Source organism: Elephas maximus, chromosome 26 (genome assembly GCF_024166365.1).
Source record: "Elephas maximus indicus isolate mEleMax1 chromosome 26, mEleMax1 primary haplotype, whole genome shotgun sequence".
Taxonomy (NCBI): domain Eukaryota; kingdom Metazoa; phylum Chordata; class Mammalia; order Proboscidea; family Elephantidae; genus Elephas; species Elephas maximus.
In genome coordinates, this window is record NC_064844.1 from 18,358,481 (window position 1) to 18,380,819 (window position 22,339).

The 22,339-nt window shown below is 34.9% G+C and overlaps 1 protein-coding gene across 5 annotated transcripts in view; it reads right to left on the bottom strand.

The window, feature by feature from the left end:
- Nucleotides 1-503: 503 nt before the first annotated feature.
- The window catches only part of PPM1B (protein phosphatase, Mg2+/Mn2+ dependent 1B), an 86,303-nt gene continuing 64,467 nt past the window's right edge, over nucleotides 504-22,339 (bottom strand). For 3 of the 5 annotated variants that reach the window (XM_049870166.1, XM_049870167.1, XM_049870168.1), the window contains 3 exons: nucleotides 18,540-18,651; nucleotides 18,089-18,146; nucleotides 5,583-6,642 (listed from right to left, as the gene is read on the bottom strand). In XM_049870166.1, coding sequence (XP_049726123.1) covers nucleotides 6,337-6,642; nucleotides 18,089-18,146; nucleotides 18,540-18,651 — 476 coding nt within the window. In that variant the 3' untranslated portion in view covers nucleotides 5,583-6,336. Of the gene's footprint in view, nucleotides 4,737-5,582; nucleotides 6,643-7,241; nucleotides 11,477-18,088; nucleotides 18,147-18,539; nucleotides 18,652-22,339 lie in introns of those variants that run through there. The other 2 variants (XM_049870170.1, XM_049870169.1) reach the window with 2 other exon arrangements.

The following is a 22,339-nucleotide window of genomic DNA, read 5'->3' on the forward strand; positions in this document are numbered from 1 at the left end:
CATTATTTTTTATCAATGGCAATACAGCTCCCAAAGTACTTCTACACTTAGCATTAAGCAATCATTCACTCCTGACCATAAACTGTACTCAGGTTAATAAACTAATGGTGCAGAAACCTAGAAGCATTTATTACTTAAATTATTTGCTTTTCAATCAAAATGAGGTATTATTTTAAAAACAAATCCCAGAAAATATACAACTTGATATTTAATGTCTACCACATTAACTATTAAAAGAGCTCAAACTAAACTTAGATAGGTGTATTCATGCTTTGTTTGTATACTGGCAAACTTCATCTTGGTTTTAAATTTTGTGACAGTTTCTTAGGAGGATTTAAGTGTCTAGTTAGCTGGTCTGAGAGTCTGCAGCACTATGAAAATAAATCAAACCCAAAAGAATCCCATAAAACTGACTCAAGGACTTTAGAAGAAATTAGAGTTGCAGTCACTTTTGGCTATTCAAAAATATTTAAAACAAAAAACTCAATAAATACCTTAAGTATTATAATTGCCGATCCTTATAACTGGGCAAAAAAACAACTACATGTGACAGAAATTGAGTCCTTAATAAAAAAGGAAGACAGAAAAAGTGGTGCATTCGAACTATGGTGTTGGCCGAGAATACTGAATATACCATGGACTGCCAGAGAAATGAAAAAATCGGTCTCAGAAAAAAATACAACCAGAACGTTCCTTAGAAGTGAGGATGGTGAGACTCTGACCTACTTACTTTGGACACATCATAAGGAAAGACCAACTGCTAGTAAAAGACATCTTGGGAAAGTAGAGGGCCAACGAAAACACGAGAAACCCTCAGTGAGATGGACTGACACAACAGCTCCAGCATGAACTCAAACATACCAGCAATCATGAAATTTGTGCAGGACGGGACATATAAGGTCGCCGTGAGTCGGCTCCACCTCGATGACAACTAATAACAACAACCTTTCCCCAACCCTGTTGAATGTTAAAAAAACAAACAAAAACCCACATCAGCATAAAGTTCTGATCTACTTAACTATCATTAAAAAAAAAAGTCACAGTCGTGTCTCTCTCTATGGGTCCAACCTGATGTGGCATCTCCGTCATAGTAAAGTGATTTTATTTAATATATCCCATGTGAAAATCAAACTCAATTGTGAAGTTGAACCTTAAATTGTGGTTTCCTACGTCGAAACACATCACAGGCATGTTCCAGAAGAAAAAAAGTACAATATTAAAGATTCCATCTTATCTGGCTTTCAAGGTTTCCGTGATCATCCCACCATCCCCTCAAGTACGTTTTGTCAGACCTGTACGTCTTGGTTCATTTACTATTATATCGGTATACCGGACACACAACATTGGAATAAATGAACACTATATGAAGCTGTCCAAAAGGACTCGGGCAGCAGTTCTGAGTCTGGGGGCCCCCAGGAACCATTCAGGGGGTCTGGGAAGTCAAAACTCTTTTCAAAATAACACTAATACTTAATTCTTTTTCAACATGTTGACATTTGTTGTGCAAAAGAAATGGCGGGCAAAGCTGCTGGCACTTAAGCATGAATCAAGGCGGTGGCACCAAATTGTGAGTCACACACTCAAAGGAAAAAGAAAAAACTACCTTCTCTTAACAACGTCCTTGATGAAGCCTTAAAAACGAGTTTCATCGAACAACTCCCCTGAAGTACACATCTTTTTAAGATCCTATAGGATGAAACGGGAAGTAGAGGTTCTGCTGCGCGTTAGTGTGACGGCTGTCTCCAGGAGAGCACCTTTGCTATGGATGTGCACGTTGAAGTAGCCGCTTTTTTCATGAAATGCCATTTTTACTTGAAAGAATGGCTGACAGACTATGGTTATTCAGCAGACATTTTCTCTAAAATGAAGTAAGCCTATCACTTAAGGAACACAACAGACAGTATTTGTCGCCAATGATGAAATTTCAGCTTTCAGAGGACAATGAAAAATTGTAAACTCTGTATCTGTCACTGTGACCTTGAGGTTCCCAATACTTCAGACTGTCCCTATGAGATCAGTCTTGTTAACAAAAAATATTGTGCAATATAACATGTGTCAATATTCAGAGGTATTGTGCAATTCAGTGAACCAGTATTTCCCAAATGACCGACACAGGATGTCACATAGGCAAAAACTCCACTCAAAATGTGAGATAAACCAATGAATTTTAATGGAAGAGTAAGAAGTCTATTGATAAGGTTTCGGATTTCACATCACAACTCATCTCCAAGAAGCCAGTACTTGTTGAGACTGTATCAAAAAGGAATATCTGCAATTACCTGAAGCTATTAAAGTACTCTTTTGCAATTACTTATCTGTGGGAGGCCAGATTTTCTTCGTATACCGCAACCAAAGTGCCACACCGCAACACACTGAACGCAGAAGCAGACATGAGAATCCAGTTCAAAGAGATTTATAAAAATGTAAACCAATGCCACTTCTCCAACTAAATTTTTGTTGTGAAAAATAACTGTTTTCATAAACCATGTTAACACGTAATGGGTTTATTATGTTTAATGAATTAAAACAGATGCGTAAAATTTCTCATGTTTAATTTCTAATAAAGTAAATATCCATAGTGTAACTCATGTAAACAGAAGTTCTTTGGGGTCCTCGATTTTTAAGAGTATAAACAGGTCCTGAGACCAAAATGCTTCAGGACACCTAGCTAGGAAATTCAGATTAGTAAGCACTGAACATGGGTTTTTCTTTTGTTAATTAATAATTACTTGTATATCAAGAGACACTCATCACCCTGAAAAAGACAGGTATTTAAAAAGTGGTGTAAAAAATGTTTTGGAGTGGAGAAGGGGTTAATTAGTACCACCAAATTCATCCTTGAAGTTGTCACTCGTCTACACGGCTTTGTATAAAAAAATCTCACAGTATGTTAACTATATAAAATGCTTAAAATAACATTCGAAACTAGATTTTTATTTTTGAAAATCATACCACATAGTAAAATGTCACACTGTTTTTATCAATTCTTTATTTAGGTAACAAGTTGGTTATGTTCACTGCATTGTATGAAACATCACAATATCATACTGGAAAGGTACTATCAGTACAGGGTTGGCGCAGAGTAGACAATATGAACAATAAACCATTTTGCATTCTTCATTCCCTATCTTTCAACAACCCCCCCAAACCCAGTAAAGGGACAAATAGCTTTTAACATCATCATGTAAAGCACTTTAACTTACAAAGCTAAAATCTAAAGAATAAATAAAATATATTGTGGCAATAATTTCTTTTAGACCAAAAATCCGGTGCACAAAATGAATCAAATGATCAGGAAAGCTGTCTGTATTCAAATGTGTGGCTCTCCGGAAACAGCTTCAGAAAAATGTTATAGAAAATACCATGAATTCCATTTCACACAGGACCAGATGATGACTCATTACTTTAACCACACACAAGGGCAATTACATCCTGCTGCAACACAGTTTAAACATGTAGAAAAATGTTTAGGAAGCATTCACAACATGTAAACCAGGTACAAATGGATACATTCATTGTTTCTCCTACCCCAACTGCTTCTTTCAATAAATATTTTGCTCTTCGTGTTCTGCATCAATCGGATTTAATACATGCAAAACTCAAAGGAATTCAAGAAATCAAGGTTATTGTAAAAATAGAATTAAAGGAAAAATCGTCAAGTACCTATGTGACAGCCACTCTGTACCGTGCCCAATGTTATAAAATGAAAGGTCACTGAACCCATGAAAATACCTCTGTAATATTTTCTTAGACCTAAAATAGATCATTTTAACTGTATTTATAAGAATTTCAATGTGGTATTTTGAGCCTTTAAAATAACGTACAATTAAAAATTATACCAAATTACACAAACTTGTTTGTCTCTTAAAAGCTGAAAAAATTAAAACTATAGAAACCCACATGTAAAACCAAAATCACAATTTACATTATAAAGGCAAATTTCATCTTTTAAAAAATCTGCAGCAGTGAGATGTCAAGGCAAATTATAAATAGCCATAAATTAATCTATTTGGTTTCAAAAGATTTTCTAGTGAAAGTTGAAGGATGTGGTAGACACATGCATAAAATTCATAAGGGTTTATATTATTATTGCCAAATACACTTTATCTTGAAACAAGGCAACAATACAATTTGAACATTATTGGAGAACCCAGTTGGTAATACAGGTAAAATTGGAAAAAATTAAATAACAATTAATAATAAATACATATATCCTATAGTAAATTGCTCAAATGAAATTCCAAGCCACAGAGCCGCAAAAGGTTTCCAGCTTGGTGAGCTGAAAAAGGAACATCTCATACAACTCTTTACTCTTACATGCTTATATGCTGTGTGTTTTGTTTTTTAAAAAAATAAGAATAATAACATATCTTCAGAGTACAGCTAGCTATATTCCCATGCCTCAGGCACATTTGTTGATCTGTGGTGAAATAACTCCATGGGTTTCTAGGGCCAAAAGTTCAATACAGATGTAACCTGTACGCCTGAGGCTGGCAAAAATACTGTAGTACAGGAAATGCTACGAGTGGCAATTATCAGAAAACGCAAATATGAACAAATGATGGGAAATGCTAATGATTTTCTGCTCGTATCACAAAACGTTGGGAATCCACAAGAATATTTTTCCCTTGTATTGAAGAAAACTGTGATTAAAAGTTTTTTCCCCCAATTTTCAGAATCAAAAGCATTTTAGAAGGCTTATAAGGCTACCATGGGTCTTCTAGGTCTCCAGCACCCTACAGGAAGAGAAAAGGAAGAACGTTGTTATTATTTACCTGTACTACCTCCAGGCTGGAATGACTTTCAAAAGAAAACAAAACTAGAGGAACAAAATTACCTTCCTTTGTTTGCAAATGGCACTTTTACAGAGAGGTGTGTATACTGTATACTGTGAGGGTATAGATGTATCTATCTATACAGGTAACTGGTTGGTTTTACTCTCCCCTCTCCACCAAATGCCTTCCTCTTTCTTAAATCACTTAACAATATTCTGGCTTTGGAAAAGCAGGTCATAGGAGCTACGTATGTTTCAAATTATGGTACACTTTAACTTTAGACACACGATATAAATATGAAGAATCCATGTTCTACAGTCACAAAATTGTTGTTTAAAAAAAATTTTCCCATGTGACTAACAGTCATCTGTATTTAACATTCCAATTTTAACTAAAACAAATCTGCCGCTTTTTAAAATACCCACAAAGTTAATTTATTAGTGAGTGATGAATACCTACGGCAAAATTGATGATGCTGCAATCTCTAAAATAAAATGCTCGTGGTGGCAACTGCCTCAAACGTTTACGTGTGTCCGTACTGCCTAAAAATTAACGTTCTGTGATCATCCCCACAAAAGCAGAGGAGAAACGGAATAGGTTTACTTTGGGTATGCATTTAAATAATATCAATGTAAGTTTTGTATTTTTATATAAAAGCTTTCCTCTTAGTTAAAGAAATATGCTAAGTCAAAAGTTTTCAAAATTCTACATAAATACAAATGAATTTCTAAGGGGCAATTTTCCCAATGTACCAAACCTGGTTGTTTAAAAAAAAAAAAAAAAACTTAAAAATAAGTACAACATGCATAGATTATTCCACATCACATGCTTTATTTGGACTTAAACACTTATCATTTCATTCTAAACACTTGATTGACATACATTTTGATGTGTGTAGTCAGGCTATACAGATAATACAAACCAAAGCTGTATGAATAATACATAGGTTTTTCAAAAACTGTTCATAAAGAATACAGAGAAAGGAAAAATAACCACACATCCAATATCTCCCAACTTCTAAAAATGAAACTACAGAGATGTAAAATATAAACAAGTCAACAACACAAAATTGTCATCCTTGAAGGAATCACAGCCTAGCATCAGCCATTCTCTGAAGAACCAAAATTACTTAAAGGAAACATAAATTTATTACAAAGTTAATTATGAGTGTACTAATATGTAATGTGTGAGGCAATATAATTCTACATTAACAAATTTTTTATACAATATAATATACTCTCTAATCAGTAATCTCTAATCCTTTCTAGTATGAATTTCATTTAACAACTGGCTTTAATAACTATAGTAGCCTAATTTCTGGCATACAGTATGAAATTATATATAATTTTATTAAATTCCAAGTACTATAAATAGTTAATTTTAAACTGTCTGATAAAGATGTATGCAAAGAAGGCCTTCTTAAAAAAACAGGGCTATATGAATATAATAAACTAGTTTTCCAGGATTCAAATAACAAAACGGTTATATAAATGCATACATTATACTTCCTAAGTAAAAACCATCAAATCAAGGATCACAAAAATGTTACCAAAAAGGAAAGTCATATTTTTTCATCACTCATCTTTGTCCCTGCATCTTCATTAGAGCTCTCTAAGTCAGCAAGATCACTTTTTGATTCAGTATGGCTTTCCTGCATTGTCACTGGGTTTCCAGCATCACTGTTCGAAGAAGAAGCTGTAGCAGCTGGTTCAGCAGGGCTTTCTTCTCCCTCTACTTTAACTAGCCTGTAACTAGTCAGCATCTCCTCCAGAAGTTGTCGGTAGTTTCCCCTATGATTAATTCTCATTTGCCTGAGAGCTTCCACCAATTTCCCCTGTGATCCACCTTCCTCTGCTTCATCGGAGGCCTTTTTTTAAGATTCAAGACCCCAGTGTCAGTAGACAAACTAGGATATCACATGTATTTCATAACATATTACAGCAAAACACTCATTTATCTACTATGAGTAATATACTCGAAGCATGAGAACATTTAATTAAATAAGTAACCAATCTTACCTGTGTCAGTTAATAAAATTCCTATATTGTAATAACTCAATAAGTTACTTTAGCAAACAAATTACCATTAACTAGTTTACATCTTTTTTCATATTTTCATTTGAAGTTTAGTCTAAAATTTACTCTTCTCTTAGAATTCAACAGCAACATAAGCATTTTCTAAACCCAAATTACTCAAATAATAATTGGCTGTAATGGTTTAGTAGAAAAGGCAATTAGTGTTTGAAGCAATAGGAAAAAGACAGAAAAGCAGGCCATCTCAATCTTAGTTTCATAATCATTTCTGCTAAATGATAGTTGGGAAAAGAGATATAAAAAATATAAAACAATATAAATTTAAATGGTAGTTTTCTAGGCTATTTTAAAGCTTTTGTGGATAAAAAATTTTTTTTGTCTTCAAATATTTTAATAAAAGCAATTCTAGATATAATAAAGATAAATTATTTTAAACATCAGAATAAGTTATAAATAGTAAATGCCTTGATCCTTTTATATTTGATTGATTTTTAGAAAATCTAATAGTAGTTATTTAATCTTGAACAAGCTTTAATCATCCAAGCTGATCACAGCTGATAGACTAAAAAAATGAGATAATCTTACACTATGTGCCTCCTGACAGGATACACTGTGAAGTGCAGAGCCATGTACGGCATCCTGGCCCAAAATTTTTAATGAACTAATACAGCTAGGCCTCAGTTTACAGTAAAAAAAAAAAAACAGGGAACAGAGGATCACGTTAAAGAATGCCATGAAGAAACAATCATATGAATCTAGGATGTGGACGTCCAATAAAAAACTGGGTCAGGCTCTTCGAAAAGTTAGTGTCAAGGAAGAAGGGAGGCTGGGCAAGGTGCTTGATTAAAGACGGACTAAAAACACAACAAACTGATTAGACCATGGTTCAAAATAGCAATTTGAACACTCATTCTAGGGAAAATTGAGGAAACAGGGTCTTGAAATTAGATATTAAATTTACTATTAATTTATTATGGTTATGCAGGAAAATGTCCTTATCTCCTTCTAAAGAGCTGCATGCCAATCGATAGGTGAAATACGATGATGTCTGCAATTAGCTTTAAAACGCTTTAGCCAAAAAAGAAAAAAGTGTGTATACACATGCACATATATTTATATAAAGTGATCTGGCCAAATGTTAACAACTATTCAATCTAGATAGAAGGTAGACAGTTCACTATGACCGTTTCAACTTTTGTATATGTTCAGAAGTTTTCAACATAAAATGTTGGAAAAATAAAATACAAAAAAAGTTAATGATTTAGATGGCCTAACGCAGTCTTTTTTTTTTTTTTTTAACACAAAGTCTTAACCACCTTTGGAGACTATTATCCTGTAATTATCCTATAATTAATAATCCTATTATTCTGCAACATAGGTAAAGGTAGCCACATAAAAAGTGCAATGTTTATTAGAAAAATGAGAGCACCTGAATACTAAAAAAAAAAAAGTACCCTTTTTGATAAAAAGAAAGAGGTGATATACTGCATATAACAAACACGAGATTTGGGGGTATGTATATATCTGCGTATCAGTTCATTTTAGGATTTTGTACGTAAAATGCCTAGAAAGGAAATACAGTAAAATATTAACAGTGATAGTGGGTAGTAGTGTTATAAATGTTTTATTTTCTTTGTATTTTTTGTATTTTCCAATTTTCTGCAATAAGCATGTTAACTGACCAAAAACAAACAAAACTTTATGAAATTTGCACAAGTCATGAATTTATCTAGGGAGAACAGTAATAACGTGCTCTCTGTTTAAGAATTTTCTTATTCTTTTTCCTTACCTTTTCCCCCTGTACTAAATAAACATTTTTTCTAAATAACATTTCTTATTTTTATCTATTCAGGAAGGGCTAACATGAACAATGAGATAAGTGCAGTCTATTCATAAACCTTGCCAGTCTTTAATCAGGTCTTCTAGAAGTAAATGTTCTGCTTTATGATACACTGCAAAAACCTTTTAATGGAGGGCCTAACACCAACTAAATCAATAAAAAAACAATAACAAAAAACCTATTCCTTAAGAAAAAAAAATCCTAATAAAAAGCAAGAACAAAAAATCCCTCCCGTAAGAAAAAAATTCTAGGACACTGCAACAAAATCTGCTTCAAATGGGCAGGTGGACTTACACAGAGAGAAATGTTATCAACCGTGGTTTTCTATCACAATCACCAGTGGAGCTTTTTAAACATACAGACGGCAAAGTTCCACTCCAAGACCTATATATTCAGCAAGTCTACGCTGCTTTTTCATAGCTTTATTTATTTTTAAATCTGTTTATCAGAACCACTGACACATAAACTAAATTGCATATCTCTACTTGCTTGGGGTTATTGATAAAGCTGGATCAACAGTTATATTTCAGTAAATTTTGGCTGGCCCAATAGAGAAGGCACCTCTCACTCTCTATTTGACACCTTTATTACTACAGGAACCATCTATACTTCTGTGAAGTGCTGTAGTAGTGGTGGTTAGGGAGAAGTGTCTGCTTTCTAAACATACACTTACTAAAAAAATACACTTAGACCAAAATTATGAATCAAGTAGGGGTAGATTTACAGTGGCTGACATCACAGAGCCAGTGAGTTGAAAAGGAATTTTGCTAAAGATCTCACATTGAAGTTGTTTTATCTTATGGAAAATTTTATTTTGCCTCATGTTTGCGGGACAGACGATGGAACTTCTTCCCCAGCCATTTCATTTGATTGTTCAGAATAGTGTTGTTGATACAACTATTTCATGGATATTCATTAATACCAGTAAGAGGAACCTATTTTCTAGCTGAAATTTCTCACTTGAACTCAAACAGGTGATACAGCACACCATGTTTACACATCTATCATAGCAATCAATTCCACCATCCTACTGCTCACAAGTCTCTCCAATTAGACCATAAACTCCTCAAAAGAGTGAAGATAATTTCCTATTCCTCTCTATACTCTCCTACCACCTACGAAAGGAAAAGTACTGTTTGTGCTCAGAGCTTTATACATATAATCCTTTTTAATCCTAATCGGTACTCTATGAAATAGGTACCGCAACCCACATTTTATAAGTGACGAAACTAAGGATCAGAGAGATTTTAGTAATTTGTCATAGTGGCAAGGCTCAGAAGGTGTCAGAGCTCAGATTTCTGTGTGCAGGTGTAGTTAACATCGATGCCCATCCAAACGTTCTTTTGAATACATTATGGTACTAACGGAAACCCTGGTGGCGTAGTGGTTAAGAGTTTGTTAACCAAAAGGTTAGCAGTTTGAATTCACCAGGTGCTCCTTGGAAACCCTATGAGGTAGTTCTACTCTGTCCTATAGGGTTACTATGAGTCGGAATCAACTCGACGACGATGGGTTTTTTTTTTTAATTAAATTTTATTGTCGGCGACGATGGGTTTTTATGGTACTAACATTTTTTCACAGAAGTGCCCCATATAAATAGACATTTACTGAAGAAATAATTATTTTATACTGAGAAATTATTTCATATTGGAGTATCTGTAATGTATTTCCTTGCTATAGTAAACATTAATAAAATTATAGGACACTAGTCATATTGATAAAATTCATATTAGATGGGGTGTTTAAAATTATTCAAAATAAATCTAAGGAAACTTAACAACAAAAAGATAAATAATCCAATCATAAAATAGGCCAAGGACTTGAATAGACATTTCACCAAACAGGGGTAGGACATTCAAATGGCCATCAAACACATGAAAAGATGTTCAGCATCACTAGCCATCAAACCAAAACCACAATGAGATACCATTTTACTCCCACTAGGACGGCTAAGATTAAAAATAAAAAAACAAATGTTGGCAAGGATGCGGGGAAACTGGAACCCTTATCTATTGCTGGTGGGAATGCAAAATGGTACAGCCGTTGTGGAAAACAGTGTGGCAGTTCCTCAAAAAAACTGAAGAATACAACTACCACATGACCCAGCAATTCCACTCCTAGGTATACACCCAAAAGGCTTGAAAGCAGAAACTCAAAAAGAGATGTGTACACCAACGTTCACTGCAACACTATTCACAATAGCCAAAAAGTAGAAACCACCTAAACATCCATCAAGAGATGAACAGATGAACAAAACGTGGTGCATACATACAATGGAATACCACTCAGCCCGTCGGAGGAATGAAGTCCTAATATATGGATGGATCTTAAAGTCACTATGTTGTGCAAAATACACCAATCACAAAAGGACAAATATTATTATGACCTCACTTGTATAAAAAGACAAGAAAACTCAAAAGTATAGAGAAAAAGGTTATTAGCGTTACCAGGGCAGGAGGGAGAGGGAAAAGGAGGGTTAGCAGTGATAGAAAATAGCCACGATTAAAAGTAGGGTGGCACAGCCAATTATTGTAATCACTGGCAATAAACTGTACGCTTGTAAACAGCTGAACTGGTAGAAGTTCTGTGATAGATATATTTACAGTAACAAACAAAAAGAAGAGGAGCTGCTGAGGCTGCTTATGTATAACCAAACACCTCATGGGATTCGGTTCCTTGGTTTGGAAGTTTAGGATCATGGTTTCATGGGACATCCCGGTTAATTGGCCTAATATTGTGTTTAGTGCCTCCTAGTTCTTGGTGTAGTGCCTCGGGTTTTAAAAGCTTGCAAGCGACCCTCCAAGGTTCAACCATTGGTCTCTATTCACCTGGAGCAACAAAGGAAGAAGGAAGAATGAGGAACAGCAGGAGGATATGGAATGTGTGGCTAATTGCCTCCATGAACAACTGCCTCCTTTGCCATGAGACCAGGAGAACTGGATGGTGTCTGGCTACCATTACTGAACACTTTGACTGAAGATTCCATAGAAGAATCCTGATTAAAACGGGAAAAATGCAGAACAGAGTTTCAAATTCTCATGGATGCTAGACTTTCTGGAGCTATGGAAGGTGAACAAATCCCTGAAACTATTGCCCTGAGATAATCTTCAAACCTTAAACCAAAAATATCCCCTGAATTCATTTTAAAACTGAACAGTGGGTTAGCTCAACTAGTAAAAAAGATCTGCCTTGAACACTATGCCCCTTTAAGAACTATCTACATGTGTTGTTTTGCAGATTCATCATTGTTCTTTACTGTTGCATAGTATTCCACTGTGTGTAGGTACCATAGTTTATCTATTCATCTGTTGATGGGCACTTAGGTTGTTTCCATCTTTTTGCTATTGCGAACAATGGTACAATGAACATGGGTCTTAAAAGCTTGCAAACAGCCATTTAAGATACTCCACTGGTCCCACCCCATCTGGTGCAAGGAAGAATGAAGAAAACCAAAGACACAAAGGAAAGATTAGTCCAAAGGACTAATGGGCCACAACTACCATAGCCTCCACCAGACTGAGTCCAGCACGACTATATGGTGCTTGGCTACCATCACAAACTGCTCTGACAGGGATCACAATAGAGGGTCTCAGATGGAGTTTGAGAAAAATGTAGAATAAAATTCTAATTCACAAAAAAACACCAGACTTACTGGTCTGACACAGACTGGAGAAAACCTGAGAGAGTATGGCCCCCAGACACCCTTTTAACTCAGTACTGAAGTCACTCCTGAGGTTCACCCTTTAGTCAAAAATTACACAGGCCCATATAACAAAACAAGACTAAACGGGCAACCAGCCCAGGGCAAAGACTAGAAGGCAGGAGGGAACAGGAAAGCTGGTAATGGGGAACCTGAGGTCAAGAGGGGGAGAGTGTTGATGCGGCGTGGGACTGGCAACAAATGTTACACAACAGTCCATGTGTTGTTTAATGAGAAGTTAATTTGCTCTGTAAACCTTCATTTAAAGTACAATAAATGAGTAAATAAAATCTGCAAAAAAAAAAAAAACTATATGAGATCAAAATCACAAAAGCAACTTGAACAGATTATATGGGAACCTTAAGGGGCAGTAAATTTATGTTAATGAGGGAGGAACAACTCAGAAGAGGAGAGTAAGAATGACTGCGCAACTCAGAGAAAGTAATCAATGTCATTACACTGTACATGTCGAAACTGTTGAATTGGTATATGTTTTGCTGTGTATAGTCTCAACAACAAAAAATTTAAAAAATAAATCTAAAGAAATTATTAAAAACAAATAAAAAACTAGAGAAAAAGTCCTAAAGTTTCTATTATCCTCTATACTAACACAGCTTAAGTACATTTAAAAAGTCAAATTTAATCAGTTAATATTTATTTGTAGCAATAATTTTTTTTAAATATGGCTGCCACATAAGCTAAAATCTGCAAATGGTTAGTTAAACCAGTGGAGAAAAAGTAAGGAATGCTAATATAAATATGCATTGTGTTTTTTATGGAGTACTGCTGTCCTGCCTTTCGGCTTAAAATAATTTTTAGAACTAAAACTTCTCATATATGACTTCATGAGACACTTAATGATTCATGCAGAATCCAATAAATTAGAGGTCATTTGCAAGGATCGCCGGATCGTATAAAATTTAGTGAATCTGAAAATAATTTGACAATCATTGAAACGGTCAGGATCATACAGCTGTTAGAAGTGGTACGCCAAATTATATCTTAAATAACAGTGACTAAAGTTAGTGCAAGTTCACAGTGTAGGTCTTCTCTATAAGAATGCTTTGACAAGCGAATAAAAACTAAACGTGAAAACAACTTATAAAAACTAGTATTCACACAGTCCTAAAACTGTGGTATAAAAATGTAAAAGCAGCTGTATCTACTGTATGTATCTGTTAGGAGTAAAAATAAAAAAGAATAAATATATACAATTTAATAATGTTGCACTAATAATGAAAACAGTATATGAAGATTATATCCAGCTTAAGAAGAGTCCAATCTGTCCTGTCTTTCCTCCCCTTCTCAAAAATCCAATGTCTCCAAAAAAAACTTTTTTAGATTAGTATAAATTAAAAAAAAATTTTTTTTTTTATATTTAAATGAAAAACAACTGATAAGGATGTGGGCTTGATTATTTAGTTTCAACAACTTTATAAAAAATTTTCCATCAAAACCAGTATATCCTAAGACTACTGAACATGGGATTCACAAATTAATGGAAAACTGTTTTGGATGGCAGAGACAGATAGGGTACAGATACGTATATAATCTCTAAACATCTTAGTGACGCAGCATTGAACAGTATAAAGAAAATAGGTGTTGGAGTCACCCTGACCTGTATTCAAATTCTGGTTGAGTGATTTAACTTTGTGACCTGGGCAACCTACTTCATGTCTCTGATTCTTAGTTTCATCTGTAAAGGGTGTTGAGGTGATAATATACATAAAGGGCTTGGCACAAGCAAGAGCTGGATAAATACAAGTTCCTCTTTTTCCCATGGAAAATCATCTACTTACACAGTTACTGACGAGTGGTATACTAATTCAAAAGCATTATGCGTCTCCTTTGAGGGAAGAACTTAACATTGTTGCCTGGAAAACATAAAGCTCTAAAAATACAAGCTTTCATAACAATTAACGGCCTTAAATTATTTTAATTCTGACTTGAGGATAGTTTTAAGAAAACTACTAGCAAATGGATAAGCATTTCTTATTTAACACATATTTACTGAGCTCTCACCATACACTGCAAAGCATCATTGCAGGTGCTAGGACTATAGCTATAAATCGATCTGAGGAAGTCCCAGTTTTCACAGAATTTATATTCTCGTTATAAAACACACACTAGTATTTTAGAAGGAGTGGAATGTGTTCTCAAAGTCCTGCCTAACGTAAGAACTACTTACAGTAATACACCTTTTTACTTTTTTCTGGAGATTTTATGGTAGATGGAGGTTTCCAGGCCATTATTCTTTTGGGGTCACAGACCCCTTTATCACTAAAGAATGCAAAGGTATACCCATGAACAAATTTTCAAATAATTTCTGAGGATTCAAGAGCTTCCTGAAATAAGAATCTCTGCTAGATTCTTCTCCATTTTGATTTTAAAAGTTGGGAAATTACTGATATTGCCTGCACTAAGACAACTGAACACATTCCCAAAAGTCGAATGAAAAAAAAACAAACCTAGTGAAAACAACTAAGACGAGTCCCCTAAATACTGAATTTCCTGGATATACTGAAAGTGAGTTAATTTCTAACTTGAATCAACTCAGTTTTTAAAAATACATTCATTAACCAAAATATTTTGTTTTAAATATAAGAAAAATGAATGAATCCCGATTTCATTTAATTACTTACAAGCACTTATAGGAGAACCACCTCTATTTATCCTCCAACATGAAGTGGATGTTTTAGGGTTCTAAATAAATCTCTGATTAACACTGACTATCGCTTTGTTTTGTTGTGTTTTATATCTAAGTTAACATTACCTAATTTTTATTGTACTTCTCAACTTTTTCCTCTTCTCCATTTCAACACTTCTGTCCCTCCCATTCCACAAGTGAACTATCAGCTCCTGCCACTCTATTTCCTGGCAACACCTCCTGCACTGTCAGAGCTGACAAAATCAAGGAGCACTTATGGAGCACATCTGTGCCTAATTCCTTGCTATAGTGAGTCTAGTTAAGAGCTAAGAGCTTAATTAAATGTTTTTTTTCTTCATTCTTTCTGCTTCTTTAGCATTTTTTAAAGAACATTTCTGCTACTTGTGATGACAGTTCACCATCTTTCTCAGACACTGATTATACTGAAGGAGTTCAGTAACGTTTCCCAGAGTAGGATTCTGTGCTCCAAAGTCATTTTTTATAATAAATAGGGCAGTGTCTCTGATCTACATATCTCTCTACTAATAAATAATAATAATAAACATGTCGTTTTATGTCTGCATTATCTCACAACTACTTGACCTCCGGCATTTCTCTAATGCTGCACGTTTCTAAACATTAAAATGCCACAGATACTGCTTCAATTCTGTCACTCTTAGGTTCAAAACATGTAGCAGTTTCTCGCTTTAAAGTTCAAAAGATCTCTCCGGTCTCTTCACAAATACTTCTGCAATCTAAATTCTTATTTTTCACAGCAGTTTTCTGCTCCAGCCAAAATGATGTTCTTTCAAATACATCTTATACTTTGTCCTTGCCTCTCCCATCCACTTGAAATGTCATTTTCCTCTACCATTCCATTACTCTTCAATTCCCATCTTTTCTCTGAAAATCTTTCCTAGCCTTTCCCTCTTTAGCTGAGTTTGCACAGTGATCACTGTAAATTCACATGTCAACGGGCCACATTCTACATTCTCTGATTTCTTCTGTTCTTTAATAAACTATGTGGAGCATTTTTATTAAACTTATGTTTACAACCACACTGTAAGCTGCAGTGAGAGTAAGGAGGGACCATATGTCCTATGTTTTGTAGTCTCTTCCCTCCATCAATTCACTACATGGTAGGTTGTCAATGCTCGACTGCTGACATTAATACAAAGCTTACATATAAAGGTAATTAAATATTAAAAAACCCACTGCCATCAAGTTGATTCTGACTCATAGTGACCTTATATGACAAAGTAGAACTGCCCATAGGGTTTCTAAGGAGCAGCTGGGGGATTTGAACTGCCAACCATTTTTGGTTAGCAGCCAAGCTCATAACCATTACTCCACCAAGGCTCCATTATACATACACACACACACACACACACACACACACACTCACACACACACAGGTATACATATCCTTAATTTATATAGCCATATAATAATATTTAGGCAAGTTTATATCCTGAGCATTTTCCTTCCTTTTCATGGTGCTGTTGCCTACTTATCCACTGTTCATGTAGCTACTATGTGTAATTATTTTCTATTAAAGAAAGTTTAAAAGTCATCCTTGCTATATACGTTAAACAGAAATTTAGGGTAATTAAAAAATTTCAAAATCTTATTTGGTATAAAAGCAATCCACTTTCTTGAGAAACCAAGAAATTCAGCAAGGTATAATGAGATATAGGGTTGCATTTTGAAATACATAAGGAAATGGATTACTAACAATCATTCAATAACTACCTTCTCATCTTATTTCCTCCAACTGTGGTGCTGAATGCTAAGTGGAACCCATAACCTAGCAGAAGAGGCAAAACACTCCTCATTTTATCTCCCAAGTCACCATCGCCTTTTCAGTCACATCAATATCCCACTGTTTGAGACTTAGGGTCCTCTGAATGTATCATGTATTTATTTTTAATTAATTTTCATAGCCTTGGATATAATTCCTAATATTGTGAGGGACCTGACACAAGAGACTCAGAATCACTGCTCCAGACCAAGACAGAAGTTATTAGCAATATACAGTATCACTTTTATTCAACTCACTAAAACGGTATTACTTAAAAAATTTTCCTTTTCATCAGGATATTTTTTTTTTTTTGTTCTTAAGAAAAAAAAAATTATTTGGTATTGCTATGCAATAACACATCTTGGAAGACAATGCAATTCAGATGATATATAATTTCTACCCCGTGGCTGCTATCTCTCTCAAAAGCTGCCAAAGGAGCTGAGGACTTGGATGGTGAGCCTCTTTCTTCTCATAGAATTCTATCACTAAGTTTTGCTCCCTTCAAGCTTTGTAGCATACATGTTAAAAATTAAGTTATTCATTTACAGAGGTCCAAAAACTTGAAACCTCTAAGAGGAAAAACTTAACTGAATTACTGACTTTGGAATTTAAGGCAATAAATAAAAAGAGAGAAAAAAAAAGCCACTGTATTGTCTCCTAGTACTGCCACTAGAACAAAACCTACACAGATGTGCAGCTGGGCAGCTCATCAGGGTTTCTAAGGGCCATGTAATAAAGGCAAGGGGATGGGATGGAGCGCTTAATAAAGGCAAGGGGATGGGATGAAGCACAGCAGAGGACAACAAAAACGGTGACCTCAGTTCACTACTCACGTACTCACAATAATTTTAGAAAATATTTTTATTTCAATAATACCAGAAAGAAATTAACCTTTGGTATTCAACTGGGCACACAGGGACACTGAAAGCTCTAGTCTTTAAAACAGTTAACTCATTTCCTATCACTAACTTCTACTGATGGTAGCAGCCAGCTGGAGAAGAAATTGAGATATTTAAAAGCATATTCTTGACTTATAATTAAGATTTAAGGGAGAAAGAAAAGGAAAGAGACATACAGGGAGGAAATAAGGATAACCCAACTGAGGTCACCTGATGCCCAGAAAGTGACGATATTTCTACCTCCATTTCAAAACATTTCCTTAGAATTTAAGTGATTACTTAACATTAAAAGCAGTAAAAATTTATTACAGATTTCATTATGTGAATGTATCCATATTTAATATTAGTATTGTAAAATTATTTAGTATGTTTAAGAAATAAAGTAAAACTTACCCCGTCATTTTCTCTGTGTGGATTCAGTCTACTATAAACAGCTTCAATAACGTTGCGCCTAAAAAAAATTATGTTTTAGTTTTATTAAAGTACATATAATTATTAAACTCATAAGTATTTTAAATAATACTTCACCTTGACTACAAGCAAAAAGTCACTGCCACATTAAATACTTACATGAGAACAGTTTCTAGATTTCGCTCAGAATTTGATCTTGCAAAATCTATTTCTTCTCATTTAACAAGGAAAGAAGATCTTTATCCTCAGAGAATACAACAAATAATTCCTTTTCTAAAAATCTTTTTAGGATGAAGTTTTAGAGCTCTACTTTAGTAGAAAAACCATCAATCTATTTCATCTTTAGAGAATCGATGTACTTCTCATTTAAGTTTTCATGTCCAAGATTATCTAATTATAAATGACCTCAAAATTAGCTCTTTGTTCTACTTACTTGCCAGCAAGGCCTCCTCCAGGAGGCAAATTTGGGATATTTTCTGCAGATAAGATGCGCATGACATGGGCAAGATCAGGCATTCCTTCTTCACCAGACTTCTCCATAATTTCTATAAGTTAAAAAAAAATTCCTAAATTAATGTGATAACTCAGTATCCACAAAGAAGCAAAAACATTGGTACAAGTTGGTGGTACTTATTCTAAAATGTAAAAATAAACATTCCACAGTCACACAAGAAACAAGAAAAACATAAAAAGTTGTTTGCACATATATATGTTCATTCCAGCACTATTCAAAGAAGTAAAAATGGAACAAAAGAAATATCCAAAAATAGAGGGACAGTTAAGAAAATGTTGATATAGTCACTGAGTGAAATGGTTTGCAACCACTAAAAGTGATCCCAGAGAACAGACTACATACAGCTATACAGAAAAACACCATTGATCTAATTTTAAGGAAATACAAAAACTATTTATACTATAATTACAAGAAAATAAAAGCAATGGGTAGATAGGGATTATAAAGAAAAAGGGGGAAAATTAAAGATCACTTTCATAGGTTTCTATGGTAACTAAATGGTTATGTTCAACAATAATTTACTAAAAATAAAAAAGGAAAATAAATCAAAACACTGCTAATGCTCAAAAACAAACAAAAAAGCCCCTACACTTTTCTATTTACAATTTATGGAAAACAGATTTTTAAAGCATGGTTATCTGAACAATGTGTGAAGACAAACTCAAATTCAAACAATGGCAACTTGCTTTTAAGGCAACAACAAAACAAAAAGCAGTTCCCGCCGTATTTTTACACAAATAACATGTGTCTTATGTTTTTTACCAACCATGGAACTTTCCCAAGCGAGTTATGTTGGGCATTATACGTGTGGGTGTGTTATTTGCAAAAAAAAAAAAATACAGTAAGCAGCTCTTAAGATGCAAAGTCAAAACTGTTTACCATGTGTCACATGGTCCTTATTCTACACTCAACTTTCACCACTCCCCTGCCCCTAACTCCCACATTTCCAGAGGCTCTATTCAAAGACTTGCCAGCTTCTAGATCTTCACATGTCCTCTTCCGTTGGTTTGGAACACTTCACTCCAATCCAACCAACTCTCCTTCATATGGTTAACACCTAGTCATCCTTCAGGTTTCAACTTTAAACCTAACTTTCGCAAGGAACCCTTCTCTGATTCAGACCTACAGTAGGCACACTGCTCTATACTCCCATTATACACAACGTTTAGTATATCACAGACTGCAAACTTCATGAAGGCAGGACTGTAATTTTTCTATCTTACACTTGTATCTGTATAGCACAGGGTTTCTCAACCTTGGCACTACTGACATTTTGGGCCAGACAATTCTTTGTTGTGGGGACTGTCCTGTGCACTGCAGGACATTAAGTAGCATCCAATTCACTAGATGCCAGTGGCACTCCTCAGGTGTGACACACTGCCAAACGTCCCCTGGGGGTACAGGAGCAAAACCACTGCAATTTAGTACTTGACTGCCCAATTCTCACAACCCTCCACTAGTGCTACTCTAGTCCAATTCACCATTATGATCTACCACCTGTATTAACTCAAGATTCCTAATTGGTCTCTTGGATTCCTCTCTTGTCCCCCCTTTACAATCTCTTTTCCACATACAAACTAAGAGAGGTCGTTTGGAAAAAAGTCAGATCAAGTTATTCTCGCAATCAAAATTTTCCGATGACTTCCCATCACAATTTGAACGAAGCTCAAAGTCCTCATTTTGGCCTAAAGAACGGTACATGATCTGCTTCCTAGCAATCTCTTACTTAACCTTCTCCCACTTTTGTACAGGGCTCATTCTAATCCCCCTACGCTTGCTACGCATATTCTCTCCTCAGTCACTGCTGCCCCTTTTGCTTCGAATGCTCCTCCCCCGGATACCCACTTTCTCCCACATACAGGTCTCTGCTCAAATGTCCTTCCTCACAGAGAGGCCTTCCTGACCAACATTCCTTATTACCGTCTGCTTATCCTGTTTTATTTTTTTCACAGCATTCATTACTATGTGTCATTATAACATATATTATTTTTACATTATTGGTCTCTATTAGAATGTAAACGCCACAAAATCAAGGACTTATTTTGTTTTCTGCTATGTCCCTCATTACACACAAGCTCAACAAACACTGAATAAAGGAATATATGAAGACAGTATTAAATATCTAATTGACCAATTTAGATTATTTAAAGGGGCCCCGGTGGTGCAGTGGTTAAGCACTTGGCTGCTAACCAAAAGGTGGTCTGAACCCACCAGCTGCTCTGTGGGAAAAAGGTGTGGGAGAGAAAGTCTGCTTCCATAAAGATTACAGCCTTAGAAACCCTATGAGGCAGTTCTACTCTGCCCTCCAGGGTTATGGAGTCGTAAATACTACTGCCTGCAGCACCACAGTTCCTCTAACTGCCTACCCCCACTAAAAACAGACACTGACCTGCCCAACGCACCAGAATGCTTTTACCTCAAAATTTAATGTCGGGTTACAGGATTTAAGATCGTAATAAACAGAATGAGCTCAAAGAACACTGTCTTATAACAAGGAAGTTACATGTTGAGTGCCAGCTCAAACTGATTTGCAGTGGCTGCCTTTTTGCCTTGTCAAGGATTGAAGTCTTTTGACTGTATAATTATAATCGAGCACAGAAGATCAGGATACTACATATTTGCCATCTCTGCCATATAAGATATACTTGAGAAAATTACAAACTATACAAGAGAAAATTAATGTTACATAGTAACAAGCCATGTTGAACTGAATTTGGCCACGCCTGTCTGCAGAAGTTAAGAGCAACTGTGGTTTGTTGGGTATTTGTGTGCTAGGCACTGTACTAGGTGCTTAACAAACATTATCCTGTTTATTTATCAAAACAACTTGCATGGTTCATGTTTTTATCTTCATTTCACAGTAAAGAAACTGGAGCCTTGAGAGGCTGGACAAGTTGGCTGAGAGCATATAACAAGTAATTAACCAAACTCGAAAACTCTTCCCAAAATAAAAACGACCCAGTTTCTTTATGAATGAGGAAGCAGGACAATAAGAAAAATCTTCTTGCCTTTGGATAGAATTTGGCCAGCAATCCATCACCCCAATACACTATAAATCATCAGAAAATGTGTTATTATTAACAATTCCTATAAACAACTCCTCTTAATTATGACCCTAGAAACATGAAAGCGAGTGCCCCAACGTGGTGTTTTCATATATTTCCTTATCTTCCCATCACCCTAAAAGTAGGACTGGTTCAGGAAATTGCTGAGGAATTTGCAGGCCAAAAAAAAAGGCTTTAAGCACCTTGTTTAGCATCCATAGCTGAATAAGCATAAAATTAGAAAAGATGAATTTCTCCCAAAACTTGCAAAAGAATGGAGTTTTCTTATGTTCATTAAAAAAAAAAAAAAAAAAATGTTCATTACACCTTTTAAATTGCAAATCTTTGTATTTCAAAACTCTCAACAATTTCTTGGCTACTATATCCAAAATATGACTCTAATAGGCCAAATTCAATAAGCCTATTATACTATAATCATAATTTATATTATTCAAATATATTTACTATAAAAAATAATCAAGTCATAAAAGTGTTAAGAGATAATATAGGTCAATATATAACCTTGAGTTGGGGAAGGAAAAGAACTTTGTAAGCATGACGTCAAGGGAAAAAATTTTAAAAAAGAGCAAAACCAAAAATTGGACAGATAAAACTTCATAAAAAGTAAAAGTAATTCTAAAAAAAAACAGTGCACATAAAATCAAAAGGTAGTAT